Source organism: Pelodiscus sinensis, chromosome 26, assembly GCF_052426305.1.
Source record: "Pelodiscus sinensis isolate ZL-2025 chromosome 26, ASM5242630v1, whole genome shotgun sequence".
Lineage (NCBI taxonomy): Eukaryota > Metazoa > Chordata > Testudines > Trionychidae > Pelodiscus > Pelodiscus sinensis.
Genome location: NC_143077.1, coordinates 4,289,010 through 4,307,044, shown reverse-complemented (window position 1 = coordinate 4,307,044; position 18,035 = coordinate 4,289,010). Strand labels below are relative to the sequence as shown.

Below are 18,035 nucleotides of genomic sequence, written 5' to 3'. Positions count from 1 at the left end.
CCCTAGGCTCTGGCGTGCAAGGAGAATGTGAGGAATGTCTCTTTCCTTCTCCATCAGGCGCTTCTCGCTTTGCTTCTCACTTGTGTGCGGTCCCCAACTGATTTGATTTTTATTTTTTTTTCCCCCTCTGGGACAGCGGCCCCCAACTCTAAAAAGGTTCCCTACTCCTGCAAGTTTAAACCCTGACTCCTTATTTTGAAGGTGAGATTTTTATATAGAGTGGAAACCATTTATATGGGAACTTGGTTTATGGACCCTACTAGAACGTGTCTCAATACAGCAGTCATTTTTTTAGCTACAAAAGAAACAGTCCCGTTTATGGTGCAACAAGAATAATCCTTTGTAAAATACAGGACTATGTAGCACTTTAAAGACTAACAAGATGGTTTATTAGATGATGAGCTTTCGTGGGCCAGACCCACTTCCTCAGATCAAATAATGATCTGAGGAAGTGGGTCTGGCCCACGAAAGTTCATCTAATAAACCATCTTGTTAGTCTTTAAAGTGCTACATCGTCCTGTATTTTGTTTCAGCTACACCAGACTAACACGGCTACATCTCTATCACAATCCTTTTTAAGTGTTCCTTTAATAAAAAAAAAAGGCTTCTTTTCTGTGCAAGCTTACACAATCCACCTATGGAACAAGATCAGATATGCTTTCCAAACACAGCAAAACATACATCTTATTGTTCGTTATATGTTCATTGTGTAGTACAAGTATACTCTTCTGTGCTCTCCTTGAGGATGGTAGCATCACTCTTTTCTACAATGCTAGAAGATCAACAGAGCAGCACCTCAAGAAATATAAACAAGCAAACGATTGTCTAATATTCCTGACTTTTTAAATAGCTTCTATGCATTACTTAGGAGGGGGTGAGCAGAAAGAGGGAAATGTAAGTGTCCACTGTAGACATTTCAGTCCTTCACATCAAGCTCTTCTGCCTTTAGTTTCTGGTTAAACTAAAGAAAGTCCATCAGTCAGTCTTGGTCTACTTTTTCTTCTGAGTTGCAAAGCTGACCATAGATTTCTAAGCAGCCCCTGCAAATGTACAAAGTAAACTTAGGTCACCAATTCTAATGAAATAATGATCTGGAGAATTACAAAAAGCATTTTAGTGCTGCAAGACATGCAGGAGTAGCACTGGATAGCGATCAGGTTAGCTGAATAAGCAGGCAGAACTATGCAGTTTGCACCCAGAAGGCAGATCAACTGATCCTCAACACAGTTTGAAAAATGAGGAACTATTGCTATGGCAGAGAAAGAGGAATGGTGTTGATATACAGGCCATAGGCAAAGGAGCGAGCAGTAAACTCAAATTTACAAGCTTCGCTGCCCAGTTTTAGGTTTTTTATTTAGGCCACTTAATATGGTTTGAGGCATCTATCTTTTAGTGATGAACACCAGTAGCATGTATGAGAACCTGGAGGTGCAGATACGAATTCGTATTTGAAAATACTGGCCTTTGAATCCTGTGACTTTTAGACCAACCTAGCCTACATCTTTGCCATCTGATACCTGATCAGGAAGATAAATACAATTAACTGCTGGTCTCTCAAAATTGCCAGAAGGATATTTCTTCCTCTAAAGCAGCATTTCCCAATTTTATTTGGCCACAGAACCCTTTTAAACACGAAAGAATTTTGTGGAACCCCTAACAGTCTAATATATGAACCTGAAAAAGTAGACCACAAATAAGTAAAGATTATAATAAACAAGGTCATGAAATCAACATTGTTTAATTGCACATTTTTAAAAAAATCACTATTACAACATTTTATGATTTAAAATAATTAATGGAATTTTCTTGTGGAACCCTTATTTTTACTTTGCAGAACACCATTTGGGAAACACTACTGTAAAGGAAGAGGCAATTCCCTACTAACAGTGGAACGTCTGTAGTCCGGCGTTCCCTGTTTAGCAATTTCTGATGCTTGGCATGATGTGAGTTAGCCAGATGTTCACTTAGCATGAGTGTGTCCAAGTTTCCCACGGTTCTAGAAAGTTTTACAGCCACCAGACCTTGCTCTCATTCTCCTGTGCTAAATCGAAGAGCCCAGGAAGCAGTGGCAGTGTTGATAATGCTGCTAGACAATATTGACCTCCTGTGGTTCAGCAAATTCTGTGGTTTGGCACCAGTGAGGTCCAGCACCCTCAGGATTAGAGAGATTCAACCTGCATTTTTCCAAGAAAAGTATGGTACACATCTGTGGAGTGAGGGAAGATTTTTCTGAAACTACAAAAGGGAGAAAGTTGTGTGTGGGGAAGGAAAATGAATGCCACCATCACAAGGAAAATTACTAAAAATCTCCAGCGCGAGCACATACAGCCCAATAAACTGGTAGGCTACGTCTACATTGGCATCCCTTTCCGGAAAAGGGATGCTAATGAGACGAGTCGGAATTGCAAATCCGCGGGGGATTTAAATATCCCCGCGGCATTTGCATTTACGTGGCTGCCGCTTTTTTCCGGCTTGGGGATAAGCCGGAGAAAAGCGCCAGTCTAGACACGATTCTCCGGAAAATAAGCCCTTTTCCGGAGGATTTCTTATTCCTATTCCGGCTTGAAAGTAGGAATAAGAAATCCTCTGGAAAAGGGCTTATTTTCCAGAGAATCGCGTCTAGACTGGCGCTTTTCTCCAGCTTATCCCCAAGTTGGAAAAAAGCGGCAGCCACGTAAATGCAAATGCCGCGGGGATATTTAAATCCCCCGCAGATTTGCAATTCCGACTCGTCTCATTAGCATCCCTTTTCCGGAAAGGGACGCCAATGTAGATGTAGCCGTAATGTGTCCCAAAGGCTTTGTCTACACTGCAGGGTTTTTGCACAAGAAGCCTTTTGCGGAAGAGTTCTTGCGCAAAAACCCGACTAGACCTCAAAGCGCATCGCAAAAGCATGTCCACGCTGTATGGATGCTCTTGCGCAAGAAAGCTCTGATGGCCATTCACAAAATGGTCATCAGAGCACCTGTGCTTTTTCAGATAGGCTCTTTTTGTGCAAGAAACCCCTGCAGAGCGTCCACACAAGCCTTTCTGCGCAAGAGCTGTAGCGCAACAAGGAGTTATGCCTTGTAGAAGGAGGTATACCTACACCACAAAAAGCCCTCTGTTCTGTCGATTGACTAGATTTTTCTAGCGCAAAAATGTGCTTGAAGTGTGGACGCTCTGCGGGTTTTTGCACAAAAACCTTGTAGTGTAGACATAGCCAAAGTGAAAACTTTGCGATGTAAATCAATGTATTTTTGTTTGAAATTCTTGGAGCTGTAGAGCATTTCTGTAACATGAAGCATCCTGAAGGGAAAAAGGAATAGTAATGGTATCTTGACCAGGAAGGGAATATTCCCCCTTGTGCCTGTGGATACTGTCTATCGCCATGAACATTTCCCACACTTTTTCAAAACTGGGGCATTCTTGAAGAAAATTGTGCCCTCACTGTATCTGTGTTGCTAAAGGTCTATCCATTTTAATCTGTCTGCCTCACACTGCTTTCTAGCCAATACTTATGCGTGCCAATCCCTGACTGATACTAATGGTATTGTCTAGTTTGTGTAGTGCTTTCCATCAAAGTAGTGCTACTCCATCCCCCTGCTTGTACAGGAACTAGGAGCTTTAGGTTCCTACTTAGCCAGTTTCTAAGGCTGTCCTTGAAAACTACTTGTCATTCTTTCTTTCCATGCTAGATAGTTTTACCAATAAAAAGAAATAAACTGACTTGTAAATAGATAGTTCCTGGTGTAGGCTGGTCCTCAGCTCTTCCAATTCTTGGTTCTTGTGTTGCTGAAGCTGGACCTCATTTTTCAGCTCCCTTAGTCTCTCTTCCATCTCTTCTACCTGCTCCTGTGGACAAGGAAAATGTCTAATGTGTAACTGAAACACAGCTCTTAGTGTTGCCTAAACAGGGAGGGGTGGGAGAAGGAGGATTTGCCCTGTTTACATCAACGTAGCAGGTCTGCCTGTTTACATTCTGGCTGTGTCTAGACTGGCAAGTTTTTCCGCAAAATCATCTGAACTCGCCAGCTGTCTACACTGGCCGCTTGAATTTCCGCAAGAACACTGATGATCTCAAGAGGGCAAAAGCCCTCTTGTGCAAATCATTTGTGTAAGAGGGCCAGTGTAAACAGCACAGTACTGTTTTCCGCAAAAAAGCCCCGATCGCGAAAATGGTGATCGGGGCTTTTTTGTGGAAAACTGCGTCTAGATTGGCCACGGGCGCTTTTCCGCAAAAGTGCTTTTGCGGGAAAGCGTCCTGCCAATCTAGACACGATTTTTCCGAAAATGCTTTTAATGGAAAACTTTTCCATTAAAAGCATTTCCGGAAAATCATGCCAGTGTAGACATAGCCTATGGGTTTGCACAGTTGCAGCTGTACTGATGGCTAGCCACCAGTGTTCCCTCTTAGTTGTGGGGTAGCACAGCTTCCTAGGTGATGACTCAGCCCCGCGCAGTCCGAGGCTCAAGGCTCAGTGCACTGGGCTGGCTGACTGGGTGGGACTGAGTAATCACCTGTGAAGCCTGCTGCCACCCAGATTAGCAGGAGTATTGCTAGACACCCATTTGATTATTTCCCCAGTATAGATAAGGAACCTAGTTTGTCTAGGGAGAAAGTTCTATTTGTGGCTGACTGTGCCAATGCATGCTCAGTAGGCTTATTGGTTTGTGGGGGATGTGTGTCAGCTCACAACGCCTCTCGAATTGATAACCGAAGCGTAATACAAACAAATTGTGAGTGTTTCAGAGTGATCCAATCTATTTTTATCTGAACGTAAAATTGCCAGGAGGAAATTAATGGCAGACCGTACGCTCTGAGTCCTTGTGAGATGTGGCAATAGGAAATACGAGTCAATTTCAGCAAGCACTGTGCTTTCCAAACGCTGAATGGGAAGAGAAATCTAAAATGAAAAGTTGATGTAAGGCCATGAGCTGATCTGGACATAAATGGCTTGACCTCTTCATACAGAGCCTGCAGCATCTGTTACCTTCATGCATGATCAGGGGAACTTGCCAAAAGCTTTCCAACAGCAGTGTTCAGAAAGGGTATAGGGAATGAAATCCAAGTCCAGTTTTAGAAGCCACTGACTGCCTTGGCTTGCTTTAACTTAGCTGAAAAGGTGTGGAGTGAAAGGGGGATAGAATTGTGGATCATCTTCCCCTAAATACACTCTAGACATGTAATTGCTTTTCTTTCCCCTACAAAATGGGGGTGAAATACTTAACATTGGACATTTATTGTAGTGGTTATAGATTACCTCTGGCAAGGGAGACAGCTCATGATACCGTCTGCATGTTTTGTTAGTCTATAAAGTGCTACCAGACCATTTGTTGTTTTTTTCTGTACAGACGAACTCGGCTACCCCCTGAATCTCCTTTGACAGTGTGTGACACTTGTTACTATTAAGGCAGGAGGAAGTCAGCCAGTTGCTTTCACTGAGACCCAATATGTTAAGGAAACAGCTCTGAGGACATTCAGAAAGGCTTTTATTTTTAAAGAGGCACTAGCTTAATTTCATAGATGCCATAGACTCTATTAATAGCTGTGTTAAGAAAAGCAGAGAACAATACTGAAAAAAGTACTGCTAAGGTCTATAATGGCAGAAATTCTCCCCTTTGTATCGTGGGTTCAGGTTTGGTCTCAAAAAGTGTATTCTCGAAATAGAAAAAGTAAGGAATGTGCTTTGAAGACATGGAAAGAATTTCTATAGAAGGCAAGATTAGAGTTGGATTATTATGTTTAGAGAGGAGATGTGATAGAGGTGTAGGGAAAAGGTCAGCTGTGGGCTTGTTTATCTTCTGTCATAGTACAAGAACGAGAGGAAATGAAGGTAGCAGATATTAAAATGGAAAAGGAAACTTTGAACTGTGGTGTACGTTGCTAAGAGAGGGTGTGGCAAAGAGCCTATTAAGATTCAGAGGAGTCATAGTAATTTATATGAATTATATCCATCATTAAACCAACTGGGTTTAAAAATATATAAGGCATAAACACTTCTATTTTCAGGGCATAAACCAGTCACTACCTGCATTTGTTTAGAAAGAAATCCCTTCTCCTTTCTACCCCCAGAGAAAGTTGTTACATAAGTAGTCATAATGAAGGTTTAAAACCCTGAACCTGTGACCATTGGAGGATACAGGATACCAGAGTGGACCACTGGAAATTTGTAGGAAGATTATTTCTCGCTCTTGGGGGAAAATAGCCCCACTTGAGACAGTAGACGCCTGCAGCCCTTCTTATCAACATCAGAGGCTTAGTATTAATAGTGTATTTGGTTTATGCATTTTAAATGCCAACAAGACGAGAGGATAAATAACAGGCCTAGACCACTTAAGGCTTTATAAACTAACCAGCACCTGTAACTAACCCCAGAAGCAGACTGGGTACTCTGGACACTGCTGTAATTGTAGAAGCTCACTCAGTATAAAAGGAGCTGCTATATTCAGCACAAAATGAAGCTATTAGGTGCTTTTCAGGTAGCCCCAAGGAAAAATGTTATGTGATGACCTGCTGCAAGTTGGGCTGTTTTGATGCATCTCTCTTTGTTTGTGATGTGCTTATTTATCTCTGTAGTATCTGAGCATGCACGTCTAAGGCAGAGAGAAATCTTTAGATGTGGGTATTACATACCTGTAAAGTAGCATGTGTTTGCATATTGGATATGTAGCATTGTCCTGTTAGTCCCAGGCTATTACAAAGGTGGAGGAGCTAATATCTCTTATTGGGCAAATTTCGGTTGGTAAGAGAGAAACTTACACTGAGCTCTTCCTCAGGCTCTGTGTAAACTCAAAAACTTGACTCTCTCTATGCCTATGTGTTTTCAGTAGACAGAGACACGTCCTCCTGGGACATCTAAATAGAGAGAGGACCAGATCTGGTGGTGTTAATTGATTTTGCTACCTTGAAGTGTCTGACGTTTCACTGAATTACACAGAGGATTTGTTTCTTGATGTGTCTAATAGATCAGTCAAAGCTTGGAAACTTTTTTAAAAAACCAAACTTTTAGCAGGACTTGTATTTAACATCTGATTCAAATGCAAATACGTAAGACAACAGCTACAAGTTGAAAAGCAGCAGCTTTGGTGCGACACTGCTTCATAGGGTTTAAACTCTTTGGAAATGAACATGCATGTGATAAACTTGTGTTGTGCTTTAGGCCCTTAATTAAGATTTACTTTTTGACTAACAAAGCTAAAGTTATTTCTGCTCCTCTGTGTTTCTCATATTGTGCAAGATGGGGACTGGCTTTGTTGTTAGGCACATAGATAACACTGCCATATGTTCGAAGAGGAGATCGATAACACGTCAGGTTAAACTAGAAAAATATTTTCTTTGACCATAGTTATGAATCCCTAGCAGTATCGCCTGGTGTCCTCTTTATTTCTAACCTCTCTTTTTTTCTGCCTGCCTAACAGCAGCCATTGCTTTGCTTTGCCTTGCCTCTTTCAAGGAGAGGGGACATCCTGGTTTTCTTGGGCTACTACATGCCTCGGCAAGTAGAAGAGGTCTGGCTTTCTATTACCCCTGTTATTCTCTGCCATCTTTTCTTTTGCCTCTGAGTACAGTGTCTTCTATACCCTAATTTCCATGGGTTTCAAAGCAAGACTCCCAACTCTTGTGTATAAGGTATCTGTATAGCACCAACGATGAAAGTAACTAACTTCACATTTCTTACGGGTACTGTCCTATTGCAATTTGGGTTTCTGCCAGCTCTTTAAATAGCTCCCTGCTGGCTTTTGCCACAGCTCAGCCAGCTCTTGCTGGCGCTACGTACCAGGGCACACCCACTTACGTTCATCTCTGGATAGTACCAATCACTGTAGTATGCAGTTGCTGAATCCAGGACCCCGGCCACCTCCATGGAAGCAGCACAGACCAGACCTAGACTAGAATGGTGTTTAAGCTGTATTAATAGGCCTGTAAAGCATACCCTGTACTGGAGAACTTCATCATCCCGTTTTTGCTTAATGAGCACGATCTGTTCTTCCAGGCTTCTGTTCTGTAGCTGCAGCCTGCTGGTCTCTCCCAGCAGTGGTCGCAGTGCCTCCTTCAGCCCGTGAATCTCTCCCTGCGTTTGTTGCAAAGCCTTAGCGCTGGCTTCTCTCCTTTCTAAAAGGCACACGAGCTGCGGCTCATAGTGTTTTTCCAGGCCCTGGTGGCTCTCTGCCACAAAACTCTCGAACTCCACGGAAAGCCTTCGGCTCTCCTGCAAGAAATGGCTGTCCCCTCGGTACTGAGGCCTCTCCAGACGCTGCCTGACCTGTTCTTTCTGCTTTTCACAAGTCTCTCTCAGCTGCAATATTTCCTCTGAGAGCTGGCTGACCCTGGTTTCCAGTTCCTCCTGATAGATGGCATATTGGGCCATGTCGTGCCGTCTTGTTTCCACCTGGTACTGGCAAGCCACACACTCCCTGGTCACCTTGAATAACTTCTGCTTGACTTGTCGGATCTCGTTCCTCAGATTGTCCCTCTCCAGCTCCACCTTGGCCTGCAGTCGGTAGGCTGCCAGGATTGCCTCGTGAGCTTGTCTGATTTCTTGAAGGGCAGGCTCCCGGAGCAGCGTGAGTTCCTGGATGAGGCTGTCCCTCTCCTCCTCCAGCTGCTCCACTGCCATGATGCATTCCTGGAAGTGCTCTCCCAGCTCCTCAATGCTCAGCGTCAGAGGCTCGGCACCCTCTAGGCCCAAGGGAGAATCTGTGCCATCCACATGCTGCTGCAAGGACGTGTCTGTGATATTCAGCTCCAGCGGGGCACCTGCAGCTTCCACGTTCAGCTCCAGCAGGGTGTTCATGACATCCATAGTTAGCTCCAAGGGGGCGTGTGCAACGTCAGGCTCTAACAGGGCATCTGTAACCTCCTGCTGGAGCTCTAAGGATGTCCCTGCATCATCCCCATGCTGCTCCAAAGGCGGTTCCGAATCGGCCATCAGGTCCCTGGAAACGAGACATGAACAACATCAGAATAACATTCCCTGCAAGTTTCAGCCTGCTCTGCGCTGGTAAGGAACAGTTCCTCAAACTGATTTCCCTGAACCAGGTACCTTTGTGGAGTGTTTAAAATAAGCACCTTTTTCCACTGCAGGGCCCCACCTCTGCTGCTCTTAGCTGCCTTTACGCATGTAAAACACCCTTCCTGTCCTTTACAAGAGACCCTGCTTTCCGAAGTGGCTTATGAGTTGAGCACGAAGGCTACAGCAGCGGCTGCTATCAATGCGTTATCCATGGTCTTACAGCAAGTTTGCTTTAAAAACCAAAGCTGTTTTGTTCGACAAAATAAAAAAAGTGACACATTGATGCAAACGGACTGGGAAGGAGAGAGTAGTCGTCATTTTAAAAACCAGTCGCAGTTCCGGTGGTACTCAGCCTGGAGAGCCACCACTTGCAATTCCACATGATGAAGGAGTTACAGAATAAACAGCCTGGGACAACACCTTGCAGAGTTGCACTGCGGTGACTGGTCTAATAGTAACAACTTTTCCCATAATGCAAACCGTTATTCCGTGGCAGGATGTGACCAGTGAGTGACTCTGCTGAAACACTGGTTCATAGACACTACAGCGATTGTTGCATTGTAAATACCAGGGTAGACTTAAATTGTTTCACCGTGGTTTCTGGTAGTAAAATGGTGTTGCTGATCCCTGCTTGTTACTTCAGAGGGAATAGACCACGTGGTCCTGATCTGTTTACTCACGGTTTTTTCACATTGCTTTGCACCATAAACACAGAAGTGTAGAATGTCTGACTATGGCTATATGTACCCCTAGACCAACACTTGGCTAAACTTTCTAGTTTATATGAGTGAAGGTGTTTGTGCTGCTAGAGGTTGGGTGTGGAAACATCTTTCTTCTGTACTTGGTACATGAGCTTGTAGTTGGCTGCTGTAGGGATGGGTGCATTTGACATGCCTAGAGTCATATTACTGCTTGTCAAAATGTGTTGGTGTCATGTCCTAGAACTGAAGCTCTTTGGGGCCTGGACTGTCTTCTGTTCAGTGTTTGCAGAGTATAACATAGTCCCCAGCCTTGGTTAGGATGCTGAGGTGCTACAGTAATACATAATAATAGTAATAGAGGTGTGTTCCTGCCTCTCTCTGCCCCCCCGCACGCTGTGACTGTAACTTTTGTGCTATGTCTTTCTTTTATTTTTAGGAGGGAATTTACTATGAATGTCAAATGAAAGGCTTTTACTAGGTATTGCTGCAGTGAGAGTGTGTGTACAAAATGTCAAGCAAATAGAAATGTATAGTGCCAAGTTATAGAGATTTCCAAGTCAAACCTGCCTGGTTTTCAGTCATGCTGACAGCCTCCCAGCAAGGGAATGTGCTCTTAGCCTACATGCAGGCTCTCCAAGATGGCTGAGGATGGAATATAACATTTAACACTGAGTAGAGAAGCTTTGGCTTTCCCAGGAAGGAGTCGTAACTCCCTTCTGCAACTGCGAGCTGATCATTTATCCCCTGTGTTCTGTGTGAGTCCCTAATATGCCTTCTTGTTACAGAATGCTTCAGCTGTAGCTAGTCTACGCACACGTGCACTGGGGTGGTGAGGAGAGAATGATCTATTGCAAAAAGGCTGTTACGCTGTTTTAAAAAAAACCCATAGAGTCTATTCTAGGGTATGTAAGCTGCAACCACACCCGATTTGGAGTAGAGTTGGAGAGGAAGAATGCAGAAATAGCAGGCGATAGCATGCTCGCTGCCAGCATGGAAATGAGCTAAGGTCTAGTCATCTAGAAATAAATTAGCGTAGGCTGGCACAATAACAGCGCTCCCCTCTGTTCGCTAAAACAATTCTAAGATGAGAGAGAACAGATTATTTTCATGGGTACTCTCCCTCTTCCCAAATAAGGCAGTTTTCTGAAATCATGACACATTCCTAACCTCAACAGATACTCACCCTACTTCTATTTCCTAAGGGAGACGAAGACAGCTCATGGAAAGGTGAGGACAAAAGCAGAGCTCTTTTCCAGCTGGTACCAGCAACTTTTTGGCAGATTAAACCCCTTGTGGCTCAGCTGCATGTGTGGGAGTAAAATCGAGAAATAACCTCTGCCTCAGCTGGTCCTGCTGTTGTGGGATTGAATCCTGAAACTGATCAACTGCCCCAGACCAAACTCTGCAGTCCCACCTTCCAGATCTGGGCTTAGGGATTCACACCCACTCACCATGCCACTCCTCCTCTTCTCATTTGTGTGTTCTGACACACACTCACTCTGTCTCTCTCTTCCCTCCCCCCCTCCCCCCCCAGCTCACACAAGACATCTCTTACCTGGTAGGTAACATACCTTCCTTATGGTCCCATGGTGAAGTACAGTACACTCCTCAGCACAGACTGGAATGGCTGGTAATCCTAACCTGAATGTATTGGCTAAGGCACGCTCCTGGCAGATCTTGTAACCCTATCAAATGAATGAAACCGCGCCCTGCAGGAGCTGAGCTGCCTTGTATTCTGAGCAGAGCTGCTGGATTTCGAGTTAATCCCTGCTCACAGGGTGGAAGTGGCTCTGCAGCCGTCCACATTTGCCACCTTTACCCTGTCTGGTCCCAGACAAAGGAAAAGCACGGCCTCAATTTGCAATTGTTAGCTCTCACCTTTCTCTCCCGGAGCCCAGTTCCTCGTGCGCTGGACTGGACGTGGGTTTAGCATGGGCGTGTGTATTTGCTATTAATAAACTGTTAGAAACCAGAGCCCCCTGCCTCCAAGCAGCAATCTCCCTTTCTTTGCCTGGACCCCAGCTGCAATGCCAGCTACAGGCTGACACTGGATCCCTCCCAGCGTGGGTAGGGAGGAGGAGGAGGGCGGAGAAAGGGAGAGCTGGCTCCTTGCTCCCGATCATTTTTAGCAGGCAACAAGTCACAGCAAATGCAGCTGGGTCCTTCCCGAAGTCAAAAATCAGTTTATGAGCTGGGAGTCTGGATCTAAAGCAAGCCCATCCTGTGAGGCATTTCCCAGAGGTGGTGCAGGAATTACCCTGCTCAAGACGGAGCACAAGCTCTGAGCTGCTGTGCGCCTTTGGTGTGTGTGTGTGTGTGTGTGTGTGTGTTTTTTTTTTTTTTTTTTTGGTAGAAGGATTTGAAGTGATGGTTTTCTATGTGCAGCCTTAAGCCCGCCCTTTCCCTGCCCTTATTGGGCACTCTTCCCTGACTGGCACAATGTCCTCAGCCATCCCGAGGCAGCCATGGGGATGCTTGCACAGACACGCAGCTGTCTGGTGAGCTACGCACGAGAAAGCAGATGGAGTGGAATGGGTGGGAGCAGGTGGAGTGGGGGACATAAGGGGGGCGATGTTCCTTCCAAGTTCGTGGCTAGTGATCAGTATTCATGGATTGGAACAGAGAATACTACAAGATTCTTTTTCAAAGAACCCACGGAATCCCTTACAAATATTTGAGATTGAACGGGTTTTAGGAACCAATCAGAGTCAGGACTCACGGGTTCTACTCCTGCCAATGCCACAGACTTACTAGTGCAGGAGTTTTCCAACTTTTTTTTGCCTCGTGACCCAGTTGAAGGAAATTGTTGGGGCCGCGACCCAATGTAATTTGCCTGGAGCATGGGCTCCGGCGTGGGGCTGAGGATGGAGCTTTGGGGTGCAGGAGGGGGCTCCAGCTTTGGGGAAGTCGGGGCTGGGGCAGCGGGGGCTTATCTTGAGTGGCTCCTGCTCCGTGGTGAGGCTAATGTAGCTTCCGGCTTCTCCTGGCACCGCAGGCCATGCTGCGCCCCAGAAGCAGCAGGCTCCCAGCCAATGGGAGAGTGGAGCTAGTGCTTGGGGCAGGGGCAGTGCAAGGAGCCCTATGCGTTTTCCCGCCCCCTCCCCCAACTTAGGAGCCAGGCTTTTTGCTGGTAATAGTGCAGTCTGCGGTGCCAGGACAGGCAGGGAGCTGCCTTAGCCCCCCCATTGCTCACCTGATCCCCCTGCAGCAAGGAGCCCCAGTGTCCAACATTCCACCCCCCACTCCTGGGTCATGACCTGTAGTTTGAAAACCCCTGCGCTCGTTCATCTAGAGCTAGTCACTTTAACATTTTTCAGAAACAGCTCATTGGTTTAGGAGCCTACATCCCACTGACATTCAGTGAGTTCCTTGTGACAGTGAGGCTGTATCTCTGCACAGGCACAGTAAGGGCACTGCGGCTCTGCCTCTGTGGCCCAAGCATATCGGAACGTCACTCGGGGATGGAAGGAGTTTTTCTCTCGCTGTGGTTAATCCACCTCCTCGAGTGGGGGTGGTGAGATGGTTTTCACACGGAGGCTTAGATGGGCATAGCTACATCTCCTTAGGATGTGAATTTTTCCCACCTCCGAGCAATGCAGCTACGTCGGGGGCAGGCAATCATTTTTGATGGGAGGCCACTCCAAGAATTTGGTAAGTGGTCAAGAGCTGCACTCTTCCATGATATTGATGGAAAAGGTGTGGGGTCCGGGATGGAGGTTGGGTGCAGAAGGGAGCTCGGGGTAATGGATGGGAGTACAGGGTCTGGGTGGAAGGTTGGATGAAGGAGGGGGTCGCATCTGAGAGCCAGAGACTGGAGTGCAGGTCTGGGAGGGGGCATGGTTGCAGGAGAGGAGTCTGACCTAGAGGAGGTGCACAGACTGGGAGGGAGTTGTGACCAAGATCGGGGGTTGATACTTAGAACAGGGAGTGAGGGGCTGGGGTGTCAGGTGCAGGCTTTGGCCAAGAGGCGCTTAGTGTAGGCAGCTACTGGCTGGCAGCCCAGCAGGTCCCTTGGGCGGGCTCCCTACCTGCCATACCCCCTGCTCAAGTGCTTGGCTGCAGGGACCCTGTTTATCTCTGTAGCACACCCCTTCGGGGGGGGGGACGACTCTCCAGGCACTGACTGTTCCACAAGCACAGTCCAGGTAGCTCCCATTGGTTGGCTTCTGGCCAATGAGAGCTGCAAAATTGTGCTGAGGGTGGGAACAACACTCAGAGCCCCCCCACGGATACCCGGTGTGCAGAGATGCATGTGGCCCCTGCCGCTGATGGCTTGGTGGACCCTGATCTAGGCTAATCTAAGTTTTAGACATGGGCCAGGTCAGGTCTTAGATTTAGACTTTGGCCAGATCTAGACTTAAAAGCTAGGTTGACTGTTTTTATGTCACTCAGGGATGTGAAAAATTCATACTTCTGAGCAAAGTCGTTAAGCTGATATGAACCCAGGTGTAGACAGCACTAAGTCAGCAGAAAAATTCTTCCATCAACCTACCTCTTGTGGAGGTAGCTTAATTACAGCCAGGGAAATCCCCTCCTGTCGCTGTAGTAGTGTCTGCACTGACGTGGTCAGTGGTATAGCTGTCATGTTTCTAGTGAAGACATAACCTGTGTCTACGCTACCAATTTCTGTTGGTCAGGAGTCTGAGAGCATGCGATCCCTGAGCGAGCTGTGCTAGCAAAAGTTTGTAGTGCGCATGCAGCTGTACTACCAATACTGCGCTTTTATTAGGTTGGCTTGTTTTATGCATGGGCGAGTAGATTTGCCACACTGGTGCAAAACTAGTATAGCTGTGTCTACACTAGGTCTTTGTGGGGATAATGTACACGTAGTTCTACACGGGTAGAGTGCTCCTAGTGTAAACATAAGCTTAGGTTCCTAAGTGACTTACACATACCTGAAATTTCTCCTGTACTTTTGTGCCTGTTGGTTCCCGTGTGTAAACAGGGGGTTAAAATAACGCAAAGTGCTTTAGGCAAAACAAAGCACTTTGAGATCTGCAGGTGAAAAGTGAATATACAGATGCCAGGTGCTATTATTGTTAAGAATAAAGTTCTCTTTACTTTGCTACTGCATTTCAGTCTTTGAGCTCTATTCTGGAGCAAGCCGGAGCTGGGTTGTGCTTCACCAGTGAATCTGCTCTGCCGGTAACATTTTTCTCTGCCCTTTAGAATGAGATGGGGCTTTGTTTCAAGTTTGCCCCCCATTAAATATATTCACATTTACTAACATTTAACCTCAATATACGAATGTGTTCCACTAAAGCTTAGTTGCCTCTGAAATGTGGCTATTGTCAGTCTCCCCCATCCCCACGCTTTAGGAAAATTGGCATATGAATATGCAAGATTCAAAGATTCAGAATACCTCCTGTAACATTAATTTTAATGTTAGTTTGCTGAATGTATATATCCTATTCTTGTGCATGTACCATTCTCATATGTGAAGCAAAGAAACATTCAGTGTGAATCTGTTCCTAGTTCTAATGTGCTAATGAGGGCCATTGATGATATTTTATGTACCTAATACCTCAGTTCTCAAACCAATGACCTGTGGATGGTCTGTTCATCCTGTTAGCCCAAACTGCGCTTGGTCCTAAAAGGACGTGCAACCATGCCACCTGGTACTACATAAGAACGACCGTACTGGGTCAGACCAAAGGTCCATCTAGCCCAGTATCCTGTCTGCCGACAGTGGCCAGCACCAGGTGCCCCAGAGAGGGTGGACCGAAGACAATGATCAAGCGATTTGTCTCCTGCCATCCCTCTCCAGCCTCTGACAAACAGAAGCCAAGGACACCATTTTATTCCCTGGCTAATAGCCTTTTATGGACCTAACCTCCATGAAATTATCTAGCTTCTCTTTAAAAACTATTATAGTCCTAGCCTTCACAGCCTCCTCTGGCAAGGAGTTCCACAGGTTGACTACACGCTGTGTGAAGAACTTTCTTTTATTAGTTTTAAACCTGCTACTCATTAATTTCATTTGGTGTCTCTAGTTCTTCTATTTAGGGAACTAATAAATAACTTTTCTTTATGTGCCCTCTCCACACCACTCATGATTTTATATACCTCTATCATATCTCCCCTCAGTCTCCTCTTTTTTAAACTGAAAAGTCCCAGTCGCTTTAACCTCTCCTCATATGGGACCCGTTCCAAACCCCTAATCATTTTAGTTGCCCTTTTCTGAACCCTTTCCAAGGCCAAAATATCTTTTTTGAGGTGAGGAGACCACATCTGTACACAGTATTCAAGATGTGGGCGTACCATAGTTTTACTGGAATCCATCTTGAACCTGGTATTTTTCCATGGGAATGGGGGGAGGCGGAATCAAGGGTTCTCACCCTGGGGGGAGGTCTATTTAAGCAATGAGAAGCCATCAATCCTTTGGCTTCAGCTGGCCTTTGAAGCTGTCTGGCCCACCCTAAGAGAATACAAAATACTTTGAAGAAGCGGCAGACCCAGGCCAGAGTAAAGATCAACTCTAACTCAAAACTTTTACCTGAGATGAGAACAGCTGTTTAGGGTAAGAATTTGAATGCAACACGTTTTTTAGTTTAATTTAGGAACTTACTTTGAGCTGACTGTGTTCACTTGCAACCTTTTGTTTATTATCAAGCCCTATATAAATAATTATCTGGGGAGGGGAGTAACCAATGTGCATATCTCTCTTTCATTGATAAAGTGGGCAGACCTTATGAGCTTTATCTATGTAAAAGTTTTAGATAGGTTAAGATGGATTTATTTGAGGTTTTGGTCTCTCTTGAGGTGGGGGGAGGCTGGTTTCCTGGGGGATGAGCCCACCTGGAACTGAACTGGGTCAGTATTTGTGTTGCTCTGCAAGGGAGCAGTAACCCCAACTCTGTGCTTTGCCTGGGGGAGATCAGAGGATCTGGCCAATCAGACAGAGAGGTGGGAAGACACCCAGGATGTTGGGTGACTGTGGAATGATCAGCACGTTGGGGGACGACTCCAAGGGGACTTCTGTGATTTGACCTATCACGGCTATAAAGAATGTAACAGAGACTGCAGAGGGGAGATGAGCCAGGCTCTGCCAATCAGGTTCTGCTGCTGCAGATGCCCTTTCCTTTCCAGTGGTGGCAGATCCTAGCCTCAGTCCCTAACGCGGTAGCTGTGTCTCTCCCCCTCCAGATTCTCAGGGCAGCTTTGGCCTTGTTCAGCTGCAGCAAGTGCAGAAGTGGAAGATGACACCAGCTACTCCCTAATGGTGATTGAGTAACCCTGTGAGGAGGCTCTTTCCAGCATAAAAGACTGCTCTAGAACACCATCCACAAAGGAGTGGAAAAACATCATACTAGATAGAGCAAGACTGTCACAAGATATAGCTACGGAAAGGAGATGCATCATACAGGCAAGTCTATACAGGTGGGGCTTCCCTGGTCCAGCATCTTAGGGACCTGAGTGGTCCTGAACCATGGAGTTTGTCGGACCAGGAGAGGTGTGGGGGGCTCCTCTCCTAGCTGTCAGCTCTGGCCACTAAGCTCGGCCACAGCTGCACTCCCCGCTGTGATGGCCCCGCTGCCTCTGACCCGGCTGGGGCTGCACTGTTGGCCACCACACTTTGCTCCCCACTGCGCCGGCTCCTCTGAACCTGGCCAACTGGGAATCTCTCTGGTCCAGCAATATCCATGATGCTACTGGACCAGAGAGTCCTGGATTTTAGGGCTTCAACCTGTACACATTTCTGGGGTTTTGAATGAACTTTAAGACACTTTTTTAAAAGTCTCCTCCTTGGAATGACGGGCTTTGTTTCACCGAGACACTCATTTAGAATCCCACTATTGACTTCTCGGCATCTCCTTCCCTGAGATTGTCAGCTCTTGACCACCTTGTGTTCCTATTGCATTGATAGGCCTTGCAATCGCTGCACCTTGATGTTACAAAAATAAAAATAATGGGTAAATCAAGCAAACCTCTATGGTAGGAACTAAATCAGATCTTACCTTTGCTGTACCAGCCCTCTGCGTGCCCAGTCCTTGACATCCTCCCCGACAGTTGTTAGCTGGCTCCACTTCTCTACTTATGAATTGCCAAGCAACACCCACCACGCTCTTGAAACATTCATAAATGTCAATGTAGCCTCCAACGTCAGCTTGCCCCTGTCTCGTTAATCCTCCCTGGGCAAAACCCTCGTGCAGGGATCATGTTACCCATTTCTGTTTGCCGTTAGGTTTGAATCAGAGCTAAGACTTGCCAGCATAACCACTGAAGGAAGCACAGTTTTAAGTGACAAATATTGTTGTTAAAAAAGGAACTTTTTTTCAGTACAGTCCATGCTCCCCCCCTCGCCTGCCTGCCCAGAATTCCCGCTGGTGGAGTGCCT

At 46.0% G+C, this 18,035-nt stretch overlaps 1 protein-coding gene across 5 annotated transcripts; it reads right to left on the bottom strand.

Moving 5' to 3' along the window:
- Positions 1-533: 533 nt before the first annotated feature.
- SYNC (syncoilin, intermediate filament protein) lies at positions 534-17,792 on the bottom strand. 5 transcript variants are annotated; one of them, XM_014570710.4, is made up of 4 exons: positions 11,576-11,971; positions 7,917-8,919; positions 3,710-3,834; positions 534-1,040 (listed from the first exon to the last, which is right to left on the bottom strand). In XM_014570710.4, the coding sequence occupies exons 1-4, from the start codon at positions 11,818-11,820 to the stop codon at positions 980-982; spliced, it is 1,434 nt and encodes a 477-aa protein (XP_014426196.3). In that variant the 5' UTR covers positions 11,821-11,971; the 3' UTR covers positions 534-979. The 5 variants fall into 5 exon arrangements, with proteins under 5 accessions (XP_014426196.3, XP_006117591.3, XP_014426197.3 ...); XM_006117529.5 differs by lacking the exon at positions 11,576-11,971 and adding an exon at positions 11,253-11,569 and having other exon boundaries at positions 538-1,040; XM_014570711.4 differs by lacking the exon at positions 11,576-11,971 and adding an exon at positions 10,881-11,176 and having other exon boundaries at positions 538-1,040.
- Positions 17,793-18,035: the final 243 nt, after the last annotated feature.